General features: G+C 44.6%; 2 protein-coding genes and 1 non-coding gene across 3 annotated transcripts in view; 2 read left to right on the top strand and 1 right to left on the bottom strand.

The window, feature by feature from the left end:
* On the top strand, positions 1 to 5,877 carry LOC102184243 (cationic amino acid transporter 3). Its single transcript, XM_018063222.1, has 11 exons — positions 1 to 370; positions 941 to 1,099; positions 3,030 to 3,207; positions 3,415 to 3,527; positions 3,691 to 3,913; positions 4,082 to 4,281; positions 4,383 to 4,485; positions 4,684 to 4,880; positions 5,075 to 5,241; positions 5,513 to 5,621; positions 5,789 to 5,877. The coding sequence occupies exons 1-11, from the start codon at positions 1 to 3 to the stop codon at positions 5,875 to 5,877; spliced, it is 1,908 nt and encodes a 635-aa protein (XP_017918711.1).
* Positions 9,189 to 9,261, top strand: TRNAV-CAC. Its single transcript has one exon. It is a non-coding gene; the product is annotated as a tRNA-Val (tRNA).
* Positions 11,743 to 23,607, bottom strand: part of DPRX (divergent-paired related homeobox) — a 31,698-nt gene continuing 19,833 nt past the window's right edge. Inside the window, 3 exon segments of the mRNA XM_018063221.1 lie at positions 11,743 to 11,885; positions 12,177 to 12,204; positions 16,811 to 17,079. Coding sequence (XP_017918710.1) covers positions 11,743 to 11,885; positions 12,177 to 12,204; positions 16,811 to 17,079 — 440 coding nt within the window.

Below are 23,607 nucleotides of genomic sequence, written 5' to 3'. Positions count from 1 at the left end.
ATGCTGGGTCAGTATCTTCGCCAGTTTGGTCAGAAGCTGGTCCGCAGGAAGCCACAGTTCAGGGAGGAACCTGAGAGTTCTGAAACCCATCCTCCGAACACCCTGGACCTGGTGGTGATAGGTTTGGACAACATGTTGGGAGCTGGCATATACATCCTGGTTGAGGGAGTGGCCAAATACGTAGCTGGACCAGCAATCATCCTTTTCTTACTGGTGGCCAGCCTGACTACTGTGTTGTCTGGGCTCTGCTATGTCGAGTTGACAGCTGGAGTAGAAAGACCTGGTACTGTGTATTTCATCAGCTATGTCACAATGGGACAACTGTACGCCTTCATCACTGGCTGGAACCTCTTACTGTATTTAATTATCGGTGAGATGATGGGGAGCGGGGAGAAGTGGGCCTTAAGATGCAGAAAGTAGGAGAGATGAGTGGGCGCTTCACTCGTTCATCAGAACCCTGTTATCCACCTTCAGGGCAGGGTTGGGAGAGGGGGAACAGTGGCAGGAAAACTGCACAACCTCATTGCACGCAGGTCTATCCTGCTTTCCTTAAGTGATGGACCGAGAAACCAGAGGAAAGGGAACTGGAGGGAGCGGGTGAGAGGGAGGCAAGCCCCTAGGCTCATCCCCTGACCACAGTGAAGTCTTTGCTCAGCTGTTGCCTTCCTGGATTTCCTCTTACACCTCAACTTAAAAGTTTGATCTAGTCCCTCCTACTCCCATTTACCTGTGTTTCTTTGTTTTCCATCACTTCTATCTCCTAGCATAGTCAATAGTTGGCCTTTTTGTGAATCACCTGGGTCTCCCCTGTCTGCCCCATGAGAAACTCTTTGAGATCAGGTGTTTGTTTGCTCACCTCCTGCTCTAAGTATCTCACACGGCGCATAATAGGGGTTCAGTTTCTGTCTGCTTGTAAACATTCCTCCTTCTGTTGCTGCAGCCACTGCCTGTATAGCCCGGGCCTGGAGCTCCACCTTTGACAGCCTGATTGGGAACCACATCTCTGAGGCATTAGGGGGAACTTTCTCTCTGCAAATGCCCTCCTTCCTGGCCTCATTTCCAGACTTTCTTGCCCTGGGCCTGGTGCTGCTGCTCACAGGTGAGAGGAGACCAGAGACAAATGGGAAGAGCAGGTATGGAGGGGGAGCTGTCATGGGGAAGGCTCAAAGGCAGAAGGGTGGGGAATTAGAACTGGGAAAATGGTTTGGAATAAGAAAGAGAGGAAGGCAAGACAGAGAGCATTTTTTCCTACCCTTGGACTATTGGTAATTTAGGTTGGATCATTCTTAGGTGGGGGGGTGCTGTCCTGTGCATTTTCTGTTTTTTAAAAAAATGGTTGTTGGGGGAATTCCCTGGTTGTCCAATTGGTTAGGACACTATGCTTTCACTGATGAAGTTTTGGGCTCAATCCTTGGTCAGAGAACTAAGATCCCACATGACAAGTGGGGTATCCCTCAAAAAAATCATTCTTGGATGTTGAGTAGCATCTACGATCTTTATGTACTAGGTACCAGTGACACCCAACCCCCAAAGTGTGACAATGGGATGTCAACAGGCAGGGCCAATGTCCCTTGGAGCACAAAATCACCCCAGCTGGGAATCATTTACCTAGAACAACAAGTTTCTTCCTCTATACTGAGATCAAAGCTGTGTGTGTGTGTGTGTGTGTGTGTGTGTGTGTGTTTAACTGAGAGGAAATTCATGTAAATTTAACCATTTTATTGTTTTCCCCAGCTTTAAGTAAGTGTTAGTCACTCAGTCGTGCCCACCTCTTTCCCATGGACTGCAGCCCACCAGGCTCCCCTGTCCACGAGATTTTCCAGGCAAGGATACTGGAGTGGGTTGCCATTTCCTTCGCCAGGGGATCTTCCCAACCCAGGGATCAAACCCGGGTCTCCTGCACTGCAGGCAGATTTTTTACTGACTGAGATACAAGGGAAGATATAATTCACTTCATGGCAAATAGATGGGGAAAAAATGGAAACAATGAGAGGCTTTATTTTCTTGGGCTACCAAATCACTGCAGATGGGACTGCAGCTATGAAATTAAAAGGCACTTGCTCCTTGGAAGGAAAGCTATGACAAACCTAGAAAGTATATTAAAAAGCAGAGGCATCACTGCTGACAAAGGTCTGTCTAGTCAAAGCTCTGGTTTTTCCAGTAGTCTTGTACAGATGTGAGAGTTGGATCATAAAGAAGGCCAAGTACCAAAGAACTGAGGCTTTTGATTGTAGTGCTGGAGAAGATTCTTGAGGATCTCTTGGGCTGCAAGGAGATCCAATCAGTCCATCATAAAGGAAATCATTTCTGAATATTCACTGAAAGAACTGATGCTGAAACAGAAGCTACAATACTTTGGCCACCTGATGAGAAGAACTGACTCATTGGAAAAGACCCTGATGTTGAGAAAGACTGAAGGCAGGAGGGGAAGGGGACAACAGAGGATGAGATGGCTGGATGGCATCACCGACTCAATGGACATGAGTTTGAGCAAACTGTGGGAGATAGTTTGAGCAAACTGTGGGACTGGTGTGCTGCAGTCCATGGGGTCGCAAAGAATCAGACATGACTGAGCAACTGAACCGCAACAACAGCTGACATACAGCATTGTAAAAGTTTAAGATGATCTAATAGACATGGATATTGTGAGATGATGGTCACAGTAAGAAAATATCCATCTGCAGGTGTCCAATTCAGCGGCACTTAGTACATTCCCAGTGATGTGAAACCACCACCCCATCCAGTACCAAACATTTTCATCACAGCAAAAGGAAACCCTGTACCCACTGAGCAGTCACTGCCATCTGTGCACAACCACCAACCACCAGCCCTGGGCAGCCACTAGTCTGCTTTCTGTCTCTCTGCATTTAGTTACTTATTTCTCTAGCCTCACTGCAATGCATGGGGAACTTCCCAGCCCAGGGACTGAACCTACACACCGTATAGTGGAAGCTCAGAGTCTTAACCAATGGACCACCAGGGGAGTCCTGGATTTAGTTATTTCGTCTCATTTTCCATTTTTCCCACAGGACTCCTGGCTCTGAGAGTTTATGAGTCAACCCTGATTTACAAAGTGTTCACAGGCTTGAACATTTTGGTTCTCAGCTTCATCATCGTCTTTGGCTTCATTAAGGGAGACTTGCACAACTGGAAGCTCACGGAACAGGGCTACCAATTGGCTGCAGCTGGATCTGGTGATGCCTACAGGTTAGGAGGGTACCCTTGGTTGTAGTAATGCATGTGTGTGTGTGGTGTGCAGAGTTGGGAACATGGTGGGGACTAATGAGACCTGGGGTGATTGTCCAAGAATGGGGGTCCCTGGAGCCCAGGACCTGTGGTACTAAGGGAGGAGCCCAGTAGAGATGGCCGAACACACCTCATCCACGTTCTTCCTCTTTGCTTCTCTCACCATAGCTTGGGCCTTCGGAGTTCTGGAAGGTTTGGGCCTTTTGCTTTCGATGCAATTCTGCAGGGAGCAGCTACATGTTTCTACGCATTTGTTGGTTTTGCTGGCATTGTCAGTGCAGGTAACATGGGCATCGTGTGTCCCATCAGGGTTTGGGAACAGAATGGGCTGCCCTTGGGCACAGGGGTGAGTAGAAGGTCAGGCTGCTTTTGAAGGTTGAAGAGTAAAGTCAGTTTGGTGATTTCACCCCAGTGTGTTTACTGACCCAATACCTTCTCCTGCAGGGAGAAGAGCCAGCCGTCCTCAGTGGTCCATGCCCTTGGCTGTCGTCATCTCCTTCTTCATCTGCTTTTTGGTGTGCTTTGGTGTCTCCGTGGCCCTCACCCTCATGGTGCCCTACTACCTGATTCAGCTCGAGAGCCCCTTGCCTCAGGCTTTCATCTATGTCGGGTGGGACTCTGCCAAATATGTCGTGGCTGTTGGCACCCTCTGCATTCTTTTATACAGGTCAGTCTCATGGTTTTCTCTTCATCTACTGTCAGACGCTCGGATATCCCCAGCCCTCGGGACTGAGAGATGAGAGAGAAAGGCATCTTCCCCAGGTAGACCAGGGAGCAAAAGCCCCGGTCTCTCCTGCTTCTGCCCCTTCTCACACATTCCCATTTTCCCTTCCAGCCTTCTGAGCATCATGTTTATCATGGCTCAGTTGACCTATGCAATGGCAGAGGATGGGCTCCTTTTCCGGGGACTTGCCTGGATCCCTGCCCCCACCGATGCCCTCACTGATGCCCCCACCGATGCCCGCATCATTGTCCACACCGTTGCCCCCACAGGAACCCCCATCATGGCCATCTTGGTTCCTGGAACTCTTGCAGGTGAATAGACAAAACTCACCCTTTTAAAATCATACGTCTTAACTTGCATATTTCCAGTGGTTTCTCATTCTTATCCCACTGTCCTTGCTCCCTCATCCCAGCGGTCATGGCGTTACTCTTCGACTTCACTGACCTGGTGGACCTCATGTCGTTTCAGTCCCTGCTCGCTTACTCCCTGGTGACATTTTCTGTCCTTGTCCTCAGGTGAGACCCCATGACACCTGGACTGGGCCGAAGGTCTTTGACTTGTAAGGGTTGATGGGGAGGGAATCATCTTCCACCTTCATGCTGCCTCTTCAATGTCCTGCTACCATTGATTGGGGAAAGAGAGGCATTAGACAGACTGATGTTGGATCAGCAGTAGGGGCTGTTACTACTACTGCTTTAACATTTCTAATTCAGGTGTCAACCAGCCCAGAATGGAAGCCAGGAGAAAACAGAGGAGGAAACTGAGACAAACCCTGAAGTTGAAGGAGGTCCCTTGGAATCTGAACCTGAAGCAGGAATCTCAGGCATTCTAAAGAGTCTGTGGTTCTCTCCCAGCACCATCCCCACCTGGAAATCTGGCCAGATTGTCTATGGATGTGCCTCCCTGCTTGGTGAGCAGTGGGATTTCTCCTTGGCCATATTCTGAAATTGACAGGATGGTACTGGAGTGTGTATTTTGTCAGTTGAGGAGTCTTGGAGATATGATGGCCCTTCCTGATGTGGGCAGCCTGGGGAGGGATGTGACCCGAGGTCCTGACATCTTTGTCTTCTGGGTCCAGCCTGTTCTCCACCTTGACCCTTGCAGTGCTTCTGCTGATAATCCTGAGCCTGATCCTGTACCGGTGGTCCAGCCAGGTGTTCTCTGGAGACCCTGTGCTCACAACAGTGGCTGTGCTGCTGCTGCTGCTCATCACTGGGGTCACGGTCATCATCTGGAGGCAGCCCCAGAACCCCAGGACTCTTCCATTCAGGGTAGGTGACCTCATGTGCCCAAAGTGTCCACCTCAAGTGAAGGAGGTCTGCGTGCTTTAGGTCTAAACATCATTTGTTGGACAGGCAACGAGGGGATTTGCTGAAACCAATGAACTCTGCCCTGATCCACACTGAGTGTTTTACAAACTCAGTCTCACTAAGCACTGAGCACACAGTCTGAGTAGAACTGGAGTCTTCCTGCCCACATGGGGTAGATTCCCCCTTTCAGACATCTGGGGTGTGTTCAGGAATGAACTGACTTTGCTCACAGGTCCCTGCTATGCCTGCCCTCTTCCTGATGAGTACCTCTGTGAATATTTACTTAATGATACAGATGACCACTCGGACCTGGGCCCAATTTGGCATCTGGATGGTGATTGGTGAGTGGTTTTCTGGGTTACAGAGGCTTCTTGAGTGACAGAGCCCAGTATTCTTCCTACTACCTCTCTCCTAAACTGTATCAGACACCATGATAGGAGCCCTATTGGGTATTTGTAAATGAGGAGAGCACCTACTTTCCCTTCTCATTGTCTCATTCCCCTCCTAGGATTTGCCATATACTTTGGATATGGGATCCGACACAGCCTGGAGGAGAACAATGATCAACAGCCAGCAGCCTCCACTTCTCAGACTTAAGAGAAACATCCCTAGTGATGAATTGTCTTAACTACAGGACATGGATGCTGTGTGGAATCCCTCCATGCACTGGAAGATCTGCTGGTTCAAGGGGCACTGTGAGCCTCTATGGACTGTGAAGGCGGAATGCATTTATGGCTGTGTATTTATTGCTAGTGGACAAAGTGACTTCAATGCTGTAAATGCTGACAGAAACATTTAAAAGCATAATACACATCCAGAAAAGTGAATTTTCATGAAAAATGTACAAAAATGTAACCAGAAACCAAAGGAAGAAATAAAATATTAACTTGAATATAAGCAATGCCTCCTTGTGCCTGTTTCCAGTGAAAACACATAAGCTGTCACATGGGAAGGAAACACAGGTAACCATATATTGTGACAAGAAAGTGAAAGTTGCTCAGTTGTTTCCGACTCTTTGTGACCCTATGGACTATACAGTCCACGAAACTCTCCAGGCCAGAATACTGGAGTGGTCAGCCCTTCCTTTCTCCAGGGGATCTTCCCAACCCAGGGACTGAACCCAGGTCTCCCACATTGCAGGTAGATTCTTTACCAGTTGAGCTACCAGGGAAGCCCAAGACACTAGAGTGGGTAGCCTGTCCCTTCTCCAGTGAATCTTCCTGAGCCAGGTATTGAACTGGGGTCTCCTGCATTGCAGGCGGATTCTTTACCAACTGAGCTACCAGGGAAGCCCATGTTATGACAAGAGTTGCACTTTAGGGGGCTTTCCTGGCCGTCCAGTGGTTAAGACCTGGCCTTCCTATGCAGGGGGTGCCTGTTTGATCCCTGGTTGTGGGACTAAGATCCCACATGACTCATGGCCAAAAAAAACAGAACGTAAAATAGAAGCAATAAAATCTTTAAAAATGGTCCACATAAAAAAATATATATTAAAAACAAAAGAAAAAGCGTTACACTTAGGGTATCCCTGGAGGTCCAGGAGTTAGGACTCTGCACTTTCACTGCCATGGCCAGGGTTCAGTTCCCACTCGGGGAATTAAGATTCTAAAAACTGCAATGTGGCCAAAAAAATTAGAAAAAGAGATTAAAATGAATTTAAAAGAAAGAATTTCACTTTGTTTTTAAAAAATTGAAAATCTAATCAGCATTATTGAACAACTCATGACTTTAAACATTTTCTCATACTCCTTTTTTTTTCTGACAGAGCTTATAAAGTGTCCATATTATTTTTTCTTTAAATATTTGATAGAATTTAAGCAGAGAAGTCACCTGAGCCTGCGCTTTGCTTTGTGGGAGGATTTGTAATTACAAATTCATGTCCTGTTATCTGGCAACTCAAATCTTTCTTTAGAAAAAAGAGCTGCAATTTAAACATGAGAAAAGAGATAGGTTGGAAGTAGAAGGAAAGGAACAGATACATCATGCAAAGAGTAACATAGAAAGCTAGCAGAGCAGTATTAATATCAGACAAAGTCGATTTTAAGAAAAAGAGCATAATAACAGATAAAGTGGGTTATTTTACAGTGAGAAAGACAATCGGTCATTTTCATCTTTTCTTCCAGCTTCACTGAGATATAGAATCCCACTGTGTAATAAGCACTTTACTCTTCTGTCACAGACCCTAAGAGTTACACAGTAGAGCTGGTGAGGAAAAGTTCTTAATTGAAAACAACAACAGCAAACCTCCTGCATTGCCGGAGGTGAGTGAAGGGGATGGGAAGTAGTGGTTGATTGATAAATGGTTACAGTTGAGTGGAACTAAAAGATGGGACATGAAACGGGGAAGTCAAAATAAAAAGGTGTTGCTGCAAACAGAATTGAAATTGAGATTGACATTGAAGATGTTGGTAATAACGAAGTGGAGGACTGTTTGTGGGAACGAGCAACTGAAGTACAGTGAAGGAGAGCTGGAGGTCAAGTTATTGAGTAGCAAAGTTATTCAGTTCAGTTCAGTTGCTCAGTCGTGTCCAACTCTTTGTGACCCCATGGACCGCAGCATGCCAGGATGGCCTCCCTGTCCGTCATCAACTCCCGGAGTTTACTCAAACTCATGTCCATCGAGTTGGTGATGCCATCCAACCATCTCATCTTTTGTTATCCCCTTCCCCTCTTGCCTTTAATCTTCCCCAGCATCAGGGTCTTTTCAAATGAGTCAGCTCTTTGCATCAGGTGGCCAAAGCATTGTCATTAAAACAAACCAAAGTTATTACATGAATTTAAAAATAGATGGAGGAGGATGAACAGAATTAGGCAAAGTCACTGTCTTGCAAGTTCCGATGAAATCAGATTTAGGACACAATTAATGTGACTGATTCTGTCAGGTGAAGCTCTGATGGAGGAGGCTGACATCACCTGATTGCTGTTCTTCCCTTACCGCTGGGGGACAGCCAGATATCCCATCCTGCCCAGTGTGCTGTGACAGGCAACACAGACCACTGCCTGGAATACAGTCCTGATGAAAAGCTGAATCAGAAAGTCCTCAAGCCTCTAGATCAACCACAGCTCATCATGAATATAAGGGATAGATTCACATTTCAACTGAAAACACAATCAACCAAAACCAGCATGTTGACAATTCTCCAGGGCAGAAGAATGGTTCCCTTTTTATACCAATTAAATGATATGACCCACAGCCATAAAAAGGAACACATTTGACTCAGTTCTAATGAGGTGGATGAAGTCAGAGCCTTTAATACAGAGTGAACTAGGTCAGAAAGAGAACAAATATCATATATTAACACATATGTATGGAATCTAGAAAGATGGTTCTGATGGACATACCTGTAGGGCAGCAATAGAGAACACACTTTAGACACAGTGGGGGCAGGAAAGAGTGGGACGAATTGAGAGAGGGGCATTGAAACATATCCATTACCATGTGTAAAACAGACAGCTAATGGGAAGTTGCTCTATAAGACACAGAGCTCAGACCCAGTGCTCTGTGACAGCCTAGAGGTGTGGGATGGGGTGGGGGGTGAGGGAGGAGGCTCAAGAGGGAGGGGACATACGTGTACCTCTGGCTGATTCATGGTGATGTATGGCGGAAACCAACATAATATTGTAAAGCAATCGTCTTCCAATTAAAATAAATACATTTAAATATAATTAAATAAATAAATGATATGACCCAAAGTGAAGAGCCAATACAGGCATATCTCAGAGACGTTGCTTGTTTGGTTTTAGACAACCACAATAAAGAGAGCACAGTAATGAAGAGAGTCACACAAGTTTTCGTTTTCCAGGGCATGTAAAAGTTATGTTTACACTACAGTGTAGTCTATTCAGTGTGCAAAGTATTCTATCCAAAAGAGCAATGTACACTCCCTAATTGAAAAGCACTTGGGACTTCATTGGTGGTCCAGTGGCTAAGTCTCTGCACTCACAATGCAGGGGCCCCAGGTTCGATCCCTGGTCAGGGAACTGGATCGCACATGCCACAACTAAGACCTGGCACAGTCAAATAAATAAATAAAAATAAAAATTTTAAAAAGCATTTTATTACCAAAAAACACATGCTGGGACATCCCTTGTGGTCCAGTGACTAAGACTCCCTGCTCCCAGTACAGGTGGCCTGGGTTTGGTCCCTGGTCAGGGAACTAGATCCCACATGTCGCAACTAAGATCAAAGATCCTGAATGCCGCAAGTAAGACTCGGGACAGCCAAAAGAAAAAAAAAAAGCTAACAACCATCTGATAACCTAGGGTTGCAGCAAACCTTCAATTTGTAAAAAATGCAGTATCTTCAAAGGGCAGAAAAGGGAGGTGTGCCTGACCATGTCCATGTGTTTCTCGGTCGCTGTGTCACGTCCGACTCTTTGTGATTCCATGGGCTGTACTCCTCCAGGCTTCTCTGTCCTCCACTGTCTCCCAGAATTTGCTCAAATTCATGTCCATGGAACGTATACATGTCTATGTATGTATGCATATTAAAATTTGTATATGTATAATTAACTGGAGAAGGAAATGTCAACCTACTCCTGTAATCTTGCCTGGGAAATCCCATGGACTGGGGAGCCTGGTGGGTGATCACAGTCCATGGGGGTTGCAGAGAGTCAGACATGACTGAGCACGCACGCACGAAAACATACACAGTAGAATGAGGAACACAAAACATGTTAGAATGGTTGCCTCTGGTGGGAAAGAGAATGAGAGAAAGAAACTGGAATTCTCTAAGGCCACCTCTAGTGCAGGGTCACGACTAAGAGGGAGCTTGCGGGTGGGGAGTACACATCGAGGAGAGGGCTGGAAAACGAGGAGGTGAAGCCTCTGTTCTGAAGCTCCTGTGTGGATTAGAAGTGACAAAATCTCAGTACATCAACTATACTTCACCGCCCCCCCTCAACAACAACAACAACAAAATTAACCCCAAAACTTCAGCGCTGTAGACACACAAATGTAGGATGCCTTTGTGAGACAAGTGCGCAGGGCTATCAGTATCTACCTGCAAGAGTGTCATGCTCATGTCTGACACATGCTACAAAGTAGACTGCATCAGCAACTCAATGGACACGAATTTGAGCAACCTCTTGGAGATAGCAGAGGACTCTGGGAGGTAGTGGAGACAGAGGAGCCTGGCGGGCTACAGACCATGGGGTCGCAGAGAGTTGGACACGACTGAGCAACTGAACAACAGCAAGTGCAAAAGCCTACAGGTTCATGTCAAAGTACATGATTTGTTGATCACACTTTACTGTATTCATAAATGCCGCACATGCAGGGAGAGGGGTTAGTAGGAAGGAATCAGGAGCCTGAGAACTCTTTGGAAGATTTTATGGTGTTGCCATTGTCTTTGGGGTGGGGGTGGGGGCCATGCCCCACAGCTTGTGGGATCTTAGTTCCCCAACCAGGATCAAGCCTCGGCCCCTTGCAGTAGAAGCTGGGAGTCCTAACCTCCAGACCATCAGGGAAGTCCCTTCCATTATCTTAAGAAAAGGAGAGGGAGAAGGGGGAAAAAAAGAACAAAAAAGAAAAACAGAAAAGTTGGGAGACTGCAGATATTTGGGTTGTCATCAGATATAAAATAATTGGGGAGATGACCAAAGTGTAGGAAGTAGAAAAACAAGCCAACAGCGACTAATTTTTTAAAAGTATTTGTCCATTTATTTGGCTATGTCAGATCTTGGTTGTGGCATATGGGATCTAGTTCCCTGACCAGGGATTGAACCCAGGCCCCCTGCATTGGGGGCACATCATTTTAGCCACTGGACCACCGGTGAAGTCTCATGACTAAATCTTATTAGCTGAACAATACTGAAGAAAAATTAAAAAACAGAAACAAAATCAAAACAAAGAAGCAGGAAAAAAGAAGGTAACTGTCTTTACTAGTCCTATTATGTGTTTATTTTTTTATCAAGGATTAAATTATGCAAAATAAAATACACAGATTTTATTTAAAATTTGTTTCTCCAGTTTTATTGAGATATAATTGACATATAACATTGTATAAGTTTAAGGTGTACAGCATGGTGACTGGATATAATTATATATGACAAAATGATTCCTGCCATGGCATTAGTTAACGTCTCCATCCCATCACACAATTCTCGCTTCTTTTTTGTGATGAGAACATTTTCCCCCTCTATTTGCCATGAAGTGATGGGGCTGGATGTCATGATCTTAGCTTTTTGAATGTTGAATTTGAAGCCACCTTTTTCACTTTCTTCTTTCACCTTCATCAAGAGGTTTTTTAGCTCCTGTTTGCTTTCTGCCATAAGGGTGGTGTCATCTGCACATCTGAGGTTATTGATACTTCTCCCAGCAATCTTGATTCCAGCTTGGAATGGGAATCATGACAAATCATAACATGTGACTTTCTGGGCCTGGCTTCTCTCAGAGCTTTGTGGCGAAAAAAAAAAAAAAAAAAGAGCCCAAAGAATTAGAATTGAGGTTTGTAGAGACAGCTCAGGATTCTACAATGGGATAGAGGCAGTATATATTTGGGTCTTGGCAGCAGCCAACATGGACCATTTTGTGGCCCAGAGAATGGTCTGTGAGAGCCTTCAGGGCAGGCTGTATGCTGAGCTGGAAGGAAGGTATCAGAGGATCTGCACAAATAGGGATTCATGGGAGGCTCCAGAGAGAACCTTGGAGGTGCAGCCACATTCTCCTTGGCGGAGCCGATCTTGACCATGACCTCAGCGAATCGCTGTAGAATGTCTTGCTGTTCTGATGGGAAATCCTCATCTTTGGCTTTCTTGAATTTCACTCTACAATTCTTGAACCAATCTTGAGGAGAGGATTTCAGAAGCATTTTTATTTTACTCAATCATTTAATTGATGTTTCTAGATGAGGACGGCTCTGGTTCCACATCTTGGCTTGTGGAACCCCTGCCAACCTATGGCCAGGGAGAAGCAGGAATGAGGCTGTGGGCACAGAAAGTGAGGCAGGGATCTGAGCCCCCAGAGCGAGATATTTGCTGCTGTTGTCCAGCCCCTAAGTCATGTCGCACTCTTTGGACCCCATGGATTGCAGCACCAGGCTCCCCTGTCCTGCACTATCTCCTGGAGTTTGCTCAAACTCATGTCCATTCAGTCTGTGATGTCATCCAACCATCTCTATCACCCCTTCTCCTCTTGTCCTCAATCTTTCCCAGCATCAGGGTCTTTTCCAATGCGTCTACTCTTTGCATCAGGTGGCTAAAGTATTGGAGCTTCCGTTTCAGCATCAGTCCTGATGAATATTCAGGGTTGATTTCCTTTAAGATTGACTGGTTTGATCCCTTTGCTGTCAAAGGAACTCTCAAGAGTCTTCTCCAGCACACAATTCAAAAGCATCCATTCTTAGGTGCTCAGCCTTATTTACAGCCCAGTTCTCTCATCACTACATGATTTCTGGAAAAACTATAGCTTAAACTATAAGGTAAGGCAAGGTATGGGAAACAAAGTGGTCAGCACTAGGGGGTGCCATAGCACGGATATCTGTACACAGTCCGCCGCTGGGCCAAATCTGACCATCACTTATTTTTGTTTTTTTGGTTTGTTTTGTTTTAAATTGCCTGGGAAAATTGTACTTGAAAATGTAAAGTTGAAAAAAAAAACCATGTAAACTTAAAAGTTATATTCTAAAACAAAAGGATTTGAGTCAGATTATGAAGGACCTTAAAGGCTAAGTGACAAACAAATTTTTTACAAAGACGTTTTGATGTGGACCATATTTAAAGTCTTCATTGAATTTGTTACAGTATTCCTTCTATTTTCTTTTTCTTTTTTTCTTCTTCTCTTTTATGTTTTGGTTTTTGGCCCCAAGGCCTGTGGGATATTAGGCTCCTGACCAGATTGAACCTGCACCCTCTGCATTGGAAGGTGAAGTCTTAAGCACTGGACCACCAAGGAAATCCCTTTTTAAAATATATGTATATATTTTTGGCTGCACCGCTCAGCCTGCAGGATCTTAGTTCCCTGACCAGGGGTGGAATTCATGCCCCCTGCAATGGAAAGTGGAGTCTTAACCACCAGACTGTCCCTAAACAAATTTTCTTTCTCCAAAACAAACTTTTTAAGCAAAAACATTGATAACTGATCTGACGGCATGTTCCAAGGTTGACTGGAGATGAACTGATGGTAAGGAGTGCTTTGCAGAGGCCACTAAGTCAGATAAGAAAAGTGTTTACACAATCTAGGACAAAGCATTGACCTTGAAATAAAGACAAGGGGCAGAATTCAGGATATACTGCTAAAGAGACTGTGAAAATAGTATTGGTGAAGGGTAGGGAATACGTGAACTGTGAACTTCCTGATGTTCCAGCTGGTTTTAGAAAAGGCAGAGGAACCAGAGATCAAATTGCCAACATCCGCTGGATCATGGAAAAAGCAAGAGAGTTCCAGAAAAACATCTATTTCTGCTTTATTGACTATGCCAAAGCCTTTGACTATGTGGATCACAACAAACTGTGGAAAATTCTGAAAGAGATGGGAATACCAGACCACCTGACCTGCCTCTTGAGAAACCTGTATGCAGGTCAGGAAGCTACAGTTAGAAGTGAACATGGAACAACAGACTGGTTCCAAATAGGAAAAGGAGTACGTCAAGGATGGACGTCAAGGCTGTATATTGCCACCCTGCTTATTTCACTTCTATGCAGAGTACATCATGAGAAATGTTGGACTGGAAGAAACACAAGCTGGAATCAAGATTGCTGGGAGAAATATCAATAACCTCAGATATGCAGATGACACCACCCTTATGGCAGAAAGTGAAGAGGAACTAAAAGCCTCTTGATGAAAGTGAAAGAGGAGAGTGAAAAAGTTGGCTTAAAGCTCAACATTCAGAAAACGAAGATCATGGCATCCGGTCCCATCACTTCATGGGAAATAGATGGGAAAACAGTAGAAACAGTGTCAGACTTTATTTTTTGGGGGGCTCCAAAATCACTGCAGATGGTGACTGCAGCCATGAAATTAAAAGACGCTTACTCATGGCTGCGATCCAAAAATCTGCAAGCAATAAATGCTGGAGAGGGTGTGGAGAAAAGGGAACCCTCCTACACTGTTGGTGGGAATGCAAACTAGTACAGCCACTATGGAGAACAGTGTGGAGATTCCTTAAAAAATTGCAAATAGAACTACCTTATGACCCAGTAATCCCACTGCTGGGCATACACACCGAGGAAACCAGAATTGAAAGAGACACATGTACCCCAATGTTCATCGCAGCACTGTTTATAATAGCCAGGACATGGAAACAACCTAGATGTCCATCAGCAGATGAATGGATAAGAAAGCTGTGGTACATATACACAATGGGGTATTACTCAGCCGTTAAAAAGAATTCATTTGAATCAGTTCTGATGAGATGCATGAAACTGGAGCCAATTATACAGAGTGAAGTAAGCCAGAAAGAAAAACACCAATACAGCATACTAACACATATATATGGAATTTAGGATGATGGCAATGACGACCCTGTATGCAAGACAGGAAAAAAGACACAGAAGTGTATAATGGACTTTTGGACTCAGAGGGAGAGGGAGAGGGTGGGATGATTTGGGAGAATGGCATTCTAACATGTATACTATCATGTAAGAATTGAATCGCCAGTCTATGTCTGACGCAGGATATAGCATGCTTGGAGCTGGTGCATGGGGATGACCCAGAGAGATGTTGTGGGGAGGGAGGTGGGAGGGGGGTTCATGTTTGGGAATGCATGTAAGAATTAAAGATTTTAAAATTTAAAAAATAAAAAACTAAAAAAAAATAAATAAATAAATAAATAAAAATAAAAGACGCTTACTCCTTGGAAGAAAACTTATGACCAACCTAGACAGCGTATTCAAAAGCAGAGACATTACTTTGCCGACTAAGGTCCATCTAGTCAAGGCTATGGTTTTTCCTGTGGTCACCTATGGATGTGAGAGTTGGACTGTGAAGAAAGCTGAGTGCTGAAGAATTGATGCTTTTGAACTGTGGTGTTGGAGAAGACTCTTGAGAGTCCCTTGGACTGCAAGGAGATCCAACCAGTCCATTCTGAAGGAAATCAGCCCTGAGATTTCTTTAGAAGGAATGATGCTAAAGCTGAAACTCCAATACTTTGGCCACCTCATGCAGAGTTGACTCATTGGAAAAGACTCTGATGCTGGGAGGGATTGGGGGCAGGAGGAGAAGGGGACGACAGAGGATGAGATGGCTGGATGGCATCACCGACTTGATGAACATGAGTTTGAGTGAACTCTGGGAGATGGTGATGGACACGGAGGCCTGGTGTGCTGTGATTCACGGGGTCGCAGAGTGGGACACGATTGGACGACTGAGCTGAGCTGAGGGAGAAAACATGGCTTCCTTGGTGGCTCAGTGGTAAAGAACCTGCCTGCCAATGCAGGAGATGTGGGTTTGATCCCTGATTTCAGAAGATCCCCTGTAGGAGGGCATGACAACCCACTCCAGTATTCTTGCCTGGAGAATCCAATGAACAGAGGAGTCTGGAGGGCTATAGTGAAAGTGTTTCCAGGCAAGAGTGCTGGAGTGGATTGCCATTTCCTTCTCCAGGGGATCTTCTTGACCCAGAAATTGAACCCAGGTCTCCCGCATTGCAGGCAGACACTTTACTGTCTAGCCACCAGGGAATCCCTGGAGAGCTATAGTCATTCGGACATGACTGAATGACCTAACAATAAATGGCAATGGTAGAAGCACTACACCTGGAATTTGGAGACATAAAGAGAGAGATTAAAGATAAGCCACTTAACGGTAATTGTGTGATCCACTATCTGTTTCAGTATGGCCCACGAGTTAAGAGGTCTTACATTTTTAAATGGTTGGGAGGAAAAAAAAAAAAAAAAAAAAAACCAGCACCAGAAGAATAATTTGTGACATGTGAATAACATATGAACTTCTAATATGTGTCCATGAAGTCATATGGAACACAAAATATCCATGGAATTCTCCAGGCAGGAATGCTGGAGTCGTTGCCATTTCCTTCCCTAAAGGATCTTCCTTACCCAGGAATCATACGCGTGTCTTCTGCATTGTAGGCAGATTCTTTGCCTTCTGAGTCACCAGGGAAGCCCATATGAGAACACAGACACATCTATTTGTTTTCACAACCTTGATGGCTGCTCCTATGCTGCTATCAAGGCAGAATTTACCAGTTGTGGCAAAGATTGTATGGCTCACAAGTGTTTACTATCTGGTCCTTTACACAAAGATTTTGCCCATCTTGCTCTAGGGGTTAAAGGAGAGAGGGTAATAGGGTATGGGTAGTAGTCTGGGTCTTCAGAGTCTTGGGGATTACAGTGGTATCAAGCTTCAGGAATTATCCTAGAAATCAGCCCTGGTTATTCATTGGAAGGACTGATGCTGAAGCTGAAGCTCCAATACTTTGGCCACTGGATGCCACAAGTCAACTCATTGAGAAACACTCTGAGGCTGGGAAAGATTGAAGGCAGGAGGAGAAGGGGGCCAAGGAGGATGAGATGGTTAGATAGCATCACTGACTCAATGAGGATGAATTGAGCAAACTCTGGGAGATGGTGAAGGACAGGGGAGCCTGGAAGGCTGCAGTCCACAGGGTTGCAACATGACTTGGCAACTGAAGAAGAACAACAACAAATAAGGTGGCCTGGTGAGATGGGGCTTGTTTTCTGACCTGCAGGACTGTTAGGTGGAGCTCCATTTTTGAGGCCATTTGTCTCTGGAGGCCAAGGGTGGGGTATGGGTTTTTTTAATTTTTAAGAAAATTTAAATATGCCAACTGTTTCTCCGTGAATATGGTTCATTTCCTTTTTGAGTGCTTGCGATACTTTCCTAGGAAGGAGAGAAAGGCAGGAATGAGATGCTAAAGTCAGTTTCATTTTCAAAAGCCTGAATTTCCCCCTTCCTCTCTCCAGAGGTCAAGCTTGCCTCTCCAGTGACTGAAATGCCCAGATATTCATACACAATGTGGATGATGTTGGCTAAAAAAAAAAAAAAAGATGTACAACTTGAGAGTTGTGAGTTAAGTTTTACTTGGGGCAAAGTGAGGACTGCAGCCTGGGAGGCAGCATCTCAGATAGCTCTGAGAGACTGCTCCAAAGCAGCAATGGGGGAAAGTCAATATATAAGGGTTTGGTGAAGGGGGAGTTCGATGCCATGAAGCATTCATTTTACACAAGGATTTTGTTAGTCATGGAGATCCGATGTCACCATGAAGGGATTTAGTGCTTCCTTAGATATGAGGAGATGCAAGGATTGAGATCATAAAGTAGGTGTGAGTAGTTCAGTTGTGCCCAACTCTTTGGGACCCCATGGACTGCAGCCCACCAGGCTCCTCTATCCATGAGATTTTCCAGACAAGGGAAGACCTTGAGATCCAAAATCTGTTCCTAAAAACATCTAACTATTTAAAGACCTGTCCCACCAGATTCCCTGGAGCACAGAGTGCTTCACTCCACCCTGAACTCCCTCAGGGACTGTTTAAGGTCAACAGCTATAGCAGCATTGGGTTCAATCTCCGAAGAGGCAGATGACAAATGTCTTTTTTGTTCAGTCATTGGCAATGCTCTTGGTAAGTGCCAATTTGTAGTTGACAATGGCTTTCCTACTAAAGCCTTTCTCTAAAGCCTCATCTTTTGTCACTGTTGCTATCTAAATACCCACCACAGGAAAAGTGAAAGTGAAAGTCACTCAGTCATGTCTGACTCTTTGCGGACCCATGGACTATACAGCCCATGGAATTCTCTAGGCCAGAATATTGGAGTAGCCTTTCCCCTCCAGGCAGATTCTTTACCCAACTGAGCCTCAAGGTAAGTCCCACCACAGGAAAGGGTCATTTAAATATAGATTCCTTGAATCCCAAGTTTGGATTCTTTTTCTTTTTTTTTTTTTTTGCGAGTAGGGAATACGAACAACTCAATCCGATGTACGTGATTTTATCCTTGTCCTTCATCCCATTTTTACTAATAACTTTTCTCAAATTCAGGTAATCTTTTCAGAACACCAGCAATGAAATGGGAAAACAAGATCACTGCTCTCCTAAACCCATAGAATGAACCCTATAGATTTTGGATGATTGTGACCTATTGATATAGGTTCATCAACAGTAATTCCAGTGTTCATGTATGGATGTGAGAGTTGGGCTGTGAAGAAGCCTGAGCGCCAAAGAATTGATGCTTTTGAACTGTGGTGTTGGAGAAGACTCTTGAGAGTCCCTTGGACTGCAAGGAGATGCAACCAGTCCATCCTAAAGGAGATCAGTCCTGGTTGTTCATTGGAAGGACCAAAGCTGAAGCTGAAACTCCAATACTTTGGCCACCTCATGCGAAGAGTTGACTCACTGGAAAAGACCCTGATGTTGGGAGGGATTGGGGGAAGGAGGAGAAGGGGATGACAGAGGATGAGATGGCTGGATGACATCACTGACTAGATGGACATGAGTTTGAGTGAACTCCAGAAGTTGGCGATGGACAGGGAGGCCTGGTGTGCTGTGATTCATGAGGTCGCAAAGAGTTGGACACGACTGAGTGACTGAACTGAACTGAATATATGTACCACTCAGTGTGGGATGTTGCTTCAGGGAGGAGCAATGCCTGTGTGGGGACAGGAGGTTTGAGGGAGATTTCTGTCCTGTTCAATTTTTCTGTGAAGCTAAACCTACTCTAATAAAAGTCTAATAATAATAATACTGCTTTCATGGACATTACTCTTCAGCGGAGCCACACATACACAGAGTATTAAAATATACACTATATTAGGGACTGACCCTGATGGTTCAGTGTTAAGACTCCACACTTCCAATGCAGGGGCCACAGGTTCGATGCCTTGTTGGGGAACTAAGATCCCACATGCCACATGGTACAACCAATAAAATAAAATAGTTAAAATATATATACACACTGTGTTAAATACTGCTAACTTGACCAAGGAAGGCTCTATGGGGCTTGCCTGAGGAGACTCTCCCCTATATCCTCTCCTTTGGCTCGTCTCTGAAGCACCAAGATAATAATATCTTATGCACATTTCCTGAGTTGTTGTAGAGAAGCTAGAAACCCCTCCCCTCAAATGGAAGATTTTTAACTATTTGATGACCATGGGCCTGTAGCCCCCAGACCTACTGGTGCCTAAGGATGGATACTGTTAATCCCTGTGACATCACTCTCTTGTTTAGTCACTAAGTCAGGTCCAACTCTTTTCAATCCCATGGACTGCAGCCTGCCAGGCTCCTCTATTCAGGAGATTTCCCAGGAGAGAATACTGGAGCAGGTTGCCATTTCCTTCTTCAGGGGATCTTTCCGACCCAGGGATCAAGCCCTCATCTGCTATATTGGCAAGTGGACTCTTTACTGCTGAGTAAGTGGATTCTTTACCGCTGAGCCACCTAGGAAGCCCTGTTACCCTACCATTAACCAGAGAATTGTACATAAGCTAACCTGGGAGTCCTCTCTCTCCTCTTGTCTTTAAAAAGGCTTTGCTGGAACTTCCTTGGTAATCCAGTGGTTAAGAATCTGCTTTGCAATGCAGGGGACATGGGTTTGATCACTGGTCGGTGAACTAAGATTGTTGCAAGGAAGAGTCAATTCTGACTCCATGTTGGAACTGTTTCTTTGACTTGCTTTTTATTGCTGTTGTTATTATGCATGCGTGCTAAGTCTCTACAGTCATGTCGGACTCTTTGTGACCCCATGGACTGGTGTAGCCTGCCAAGCCCTTCTGTCCGTGGGGATTCTCCAGGTAAGAATGCGAGATTAAGTTGCCATGTCCTCCTCTGTATAATCATAAGGGATCTGATTTAGGTCATACCTGAATGGTCTAGCAGTTTTCCCTACTTTCTTCAATTTAAGTCTGAATTTGGTAATAAGGAGTTCATGATCTGAGCCACAGTCAGATGTTTCTGTTGACTATATAGAGCTTCGCTTCTCCATCTTTGGCTGCAAAGAATATAATCAATCTGATTTTGGTGCTGACCATCTGGTGATATCCATGTGTAGAGTCTTCTCTTGTGTTGTTGGAAGAGGGTGTTTACTATGACCAGTGCATTTTCTTGGCAAAACTCTATTAGTCTTTGCCCTGCTTCATTCCACATTCCAAGGCCAAATTTGCCTGTTATTCCAGGTGTTTCTTGACATCCTACTTCTGCATTCCAGTCCCCTATAATGAAAAGGACATCTTTTTTGGGTGTTAGTTCTAAAAGGTCTTGTAGGTCTTCATAGAGTCGTTCAACATCAGCTTCTTCCACATTACTGGTTGGGGCATAGACTTGGATTAATGTGATACAGAATGGTTTGCCTTGGAAACGAACAGAGATCATTCTGTCGTTTTTGAGATTACATCCAAGTACTGCATTTTGGACTCTTTTGCTGACCATGATGGCTACTCCATTTCTTCTGAGGGATTCCTGCCCGCAGTAGTAGATATAATGGTTATCTGAGTTCAGTTCACCCATTCCAGTCCATTTTAGTTCTCTGATTCCTAGAATGTTGATGTTCACTCTTGCCATCTCCTGCTTGACCACTTCCAATTTGCCTTGATTCATGGACCTGACATTCCAGATTCCTATGCGATATTGCTTTTACAGCATAGGACCTTGCTTCCATCACCAGTCACACCCACAGCTGGTGTTGTTTTGCTTTGGCTTCATCCCTTCATTCTTTCTGGAGTTATTTCTCCACTGATCTCCACTAGCATATTGGGCACCTACTGACCTGAGTACGTCAAGGCTGTATATTGTCACCCTGCTTGTTTAACTTATATGCAGAGTACATCATGAGAAATGCTGAACTGGAAGAAACACAAGCTGGAATCAAGATTGCCAGGAGAAATATCAATAACCTCAGATATGCAGATGACACCACCCTTATGGCAGAAAGTGAAGAGGAGCTAAAAAGTCTCTTGATGAAAGTGGAAGAGGAGAGTGAAAAAGTTGGCTTAAAGCTCAACATTCAGAAAACGAAGATCATGGCGTCCGGTCCCATCACTTTATGGGAAATAGATGGGGAAACAGTGGAAACAGTATCAGACTTTATTTTTATTTATTTATTTATTTTAGTTAATAAAAAAAACAAATTTATTTTTCACAGTCTGGGGGCTGGAGGTTTGAGATCAGGATGCCAGCATAGTTGGGTGAGGACCCTTTTTTGGGTCACAGACCTCTTGTAGTGTCCCTACATGACAGAAAGGGTGAGGGATCTCTGTGGGGTCTTTTATTTATTTATTTTTTAGTTTATTTAAATTTTTATTTTTACTTTAGTTTACAATACTGTATTGGTTTTGCCATACATTGACATGCATCCACCACAGGTGTACATGCTTTCCCAAACATGAACCCCCCTCCCACCTCCCTCCCCATAACATCTCTCTGGGTCATCCCCGTGCATCAGCCCCAAGCATCCTGTATCCTGCATTGGACATAGACTGGCGATTCGTTTCTTACATGATAGTATACATGTTCCAATGCCATTCTCCCAAATCATCCCACCCTCTCCCTCTCCCTCTGAGTCCAAAAGTCTGCTCTACACATCCTTGTCTCTTTTGCTGTTTCACATACAGGGTCATCATTGCCGTCTTTCTAAATTCCATATATATGTGTTAGTATACTGTATTGGTGTTTTTCTTTCTGGCTTACTTCACTCTGTATAATCGGCTCCAGTTTCATCCATCTCATTAGAACTGATTCAAATGTATTCTTTTTAACGGCTGAGTAATACTCCATTGTGTATATGTACCACAGCTTTCTTATCCATTCATCTGCTGATGGACATCTAGGTTATTTCCATGTCCTGGCTATTATAAACAGTGCTGCGATGAACATTGGGGTACATGTGTCTCTTTCAATTCTGGTTTCCTCGGTGTGTATGCCCAGCAGTGCGATTGCTGGGTCATAAGGCAGTTCGATTTGCAGTTTTTTAAGGAATCTCCACACTGTTTTCCATAGTGGCTGTACTAGTTTGCATTCCCACCAACAATGTAGGAGTGTTCCCTTTTCTCCACACCCTCTCCAGCATTTATTGCTTGCAGACTTTTGGATCGCAGCCATTCTGACTGGTGTGAAGTGGTACCTCATTGTGGTTTTGATTTCCATTTCTCTCTCTAATAATGAGAGATGTTGAGCATCTTTTCATGTGTTTGTTAGCCATCCATATGTCTTCTTTGGAGAAATGTCTATTTAGTTCTTTGGCCCATTTTTTGATTGGGTCGTTTATTTTTCTGGAATTGACCTGCATAAGTTGCTTGTATATTTTTGAGATTAGTTGTCTGTCAGTTGCTTCATTTGCTAAAAATATGGAACACTTCATGAATTTGCGTATCATCCTTGCGCAGGGGCCATGCTAATCTTCTCTGTATCGTTCCAATTTTAGTATATGTGCTGCCGAAGCGAGCACCAGACTTTATTATTTTGGGCTCCAATATCACTGCAGATGGTGATTGCAGCCATGAAATTAAAAGACGCTTACTCCTTGGAAGAAAAGTTATGACCAACCTACATAGCATATTTAAAAGAAGAGACATTACTTTGCCGACTAAGGTCCATCTAGTCAAGGCTATGGTTTTTCCTGTGGTCATCTATGGATGTGAGAGTTGGACTGTGAAGAAGGCTGAGTGCCGAAGAATGGATGCTTCTGAACTGTGGTGTTGGAGAAGACTCTTGAGAGTCCCTTGGAATGCACGGACATCCAACCAGTCCATTCTGAAGAAAATCAACCTTGGGATTTCTTTGGAAGGAATGGTGCTAAAGCTGAAACTCCAGTCCTTTGGCCACCTCATGCGAAGAGTTGACTCATTGGAAAAGACTCTGATGCTGGGAGGGATTTGGGGCAGGAGGAGAAGGGGGAGACCGAGGATGAGATGGCTGGATGGCATCACTGAGTCGATGGACATGAGTCTGAGTGAACTCTGGGAGTTGGTGATGAACAGGGAGGCCTGGCATGCTGCGATTCATGGGGTTGCAAAGAGTCAGACATGACTGAGCGACTGACCTGAACTGAACTGACCTGGAGAGTTCCTCTTTCAGTATCCTATCATTTTGCCTTTCCATACTGTTCATGGGGTTCTCAAGGCAAGAATACTGAAGTGGTTTGCCATTCCCTTCTCCAGTGGACCACATTCTGTCAGACCTCTCCACCATGACCCACCTGTCTTGGGTTGCCCCACGGGCATGGCTTAGTTTCATTGAGTTAGACAAGCCTGTGGTCCTAGTGTGATTAGATTGACTAGTTTTCCGTGATTATGGTTTCCGCGTGTCTGCCATCTGATGCCCTCTTGCAACACCTAAAATTTTATTGGGTTTCTCTTACCTTGGGCATGGGGTATCACTTCACGGCTGCTCCAGCAAAGCGCAGCTGCTGCTCCTTACCTTGGACG

This window comes from Capra hircus, chromosome 18 (assembly GCF_001704415.2).
Source record: "Capra hircus breed San Clemente chromosome 18, ASM170441v1, whole genome shotgun sequence".
NCBI classification, from domain to species: Eukaryota; Metazoa; Chordata; class Mammalia; order Artiodactyla; family Bovidae; genus Capra; species Capra hircus.
Note: the sequence above shows the minus strand (reverse complement) of the source record. Positions and strands in the feature narration are given on the sequence as shown.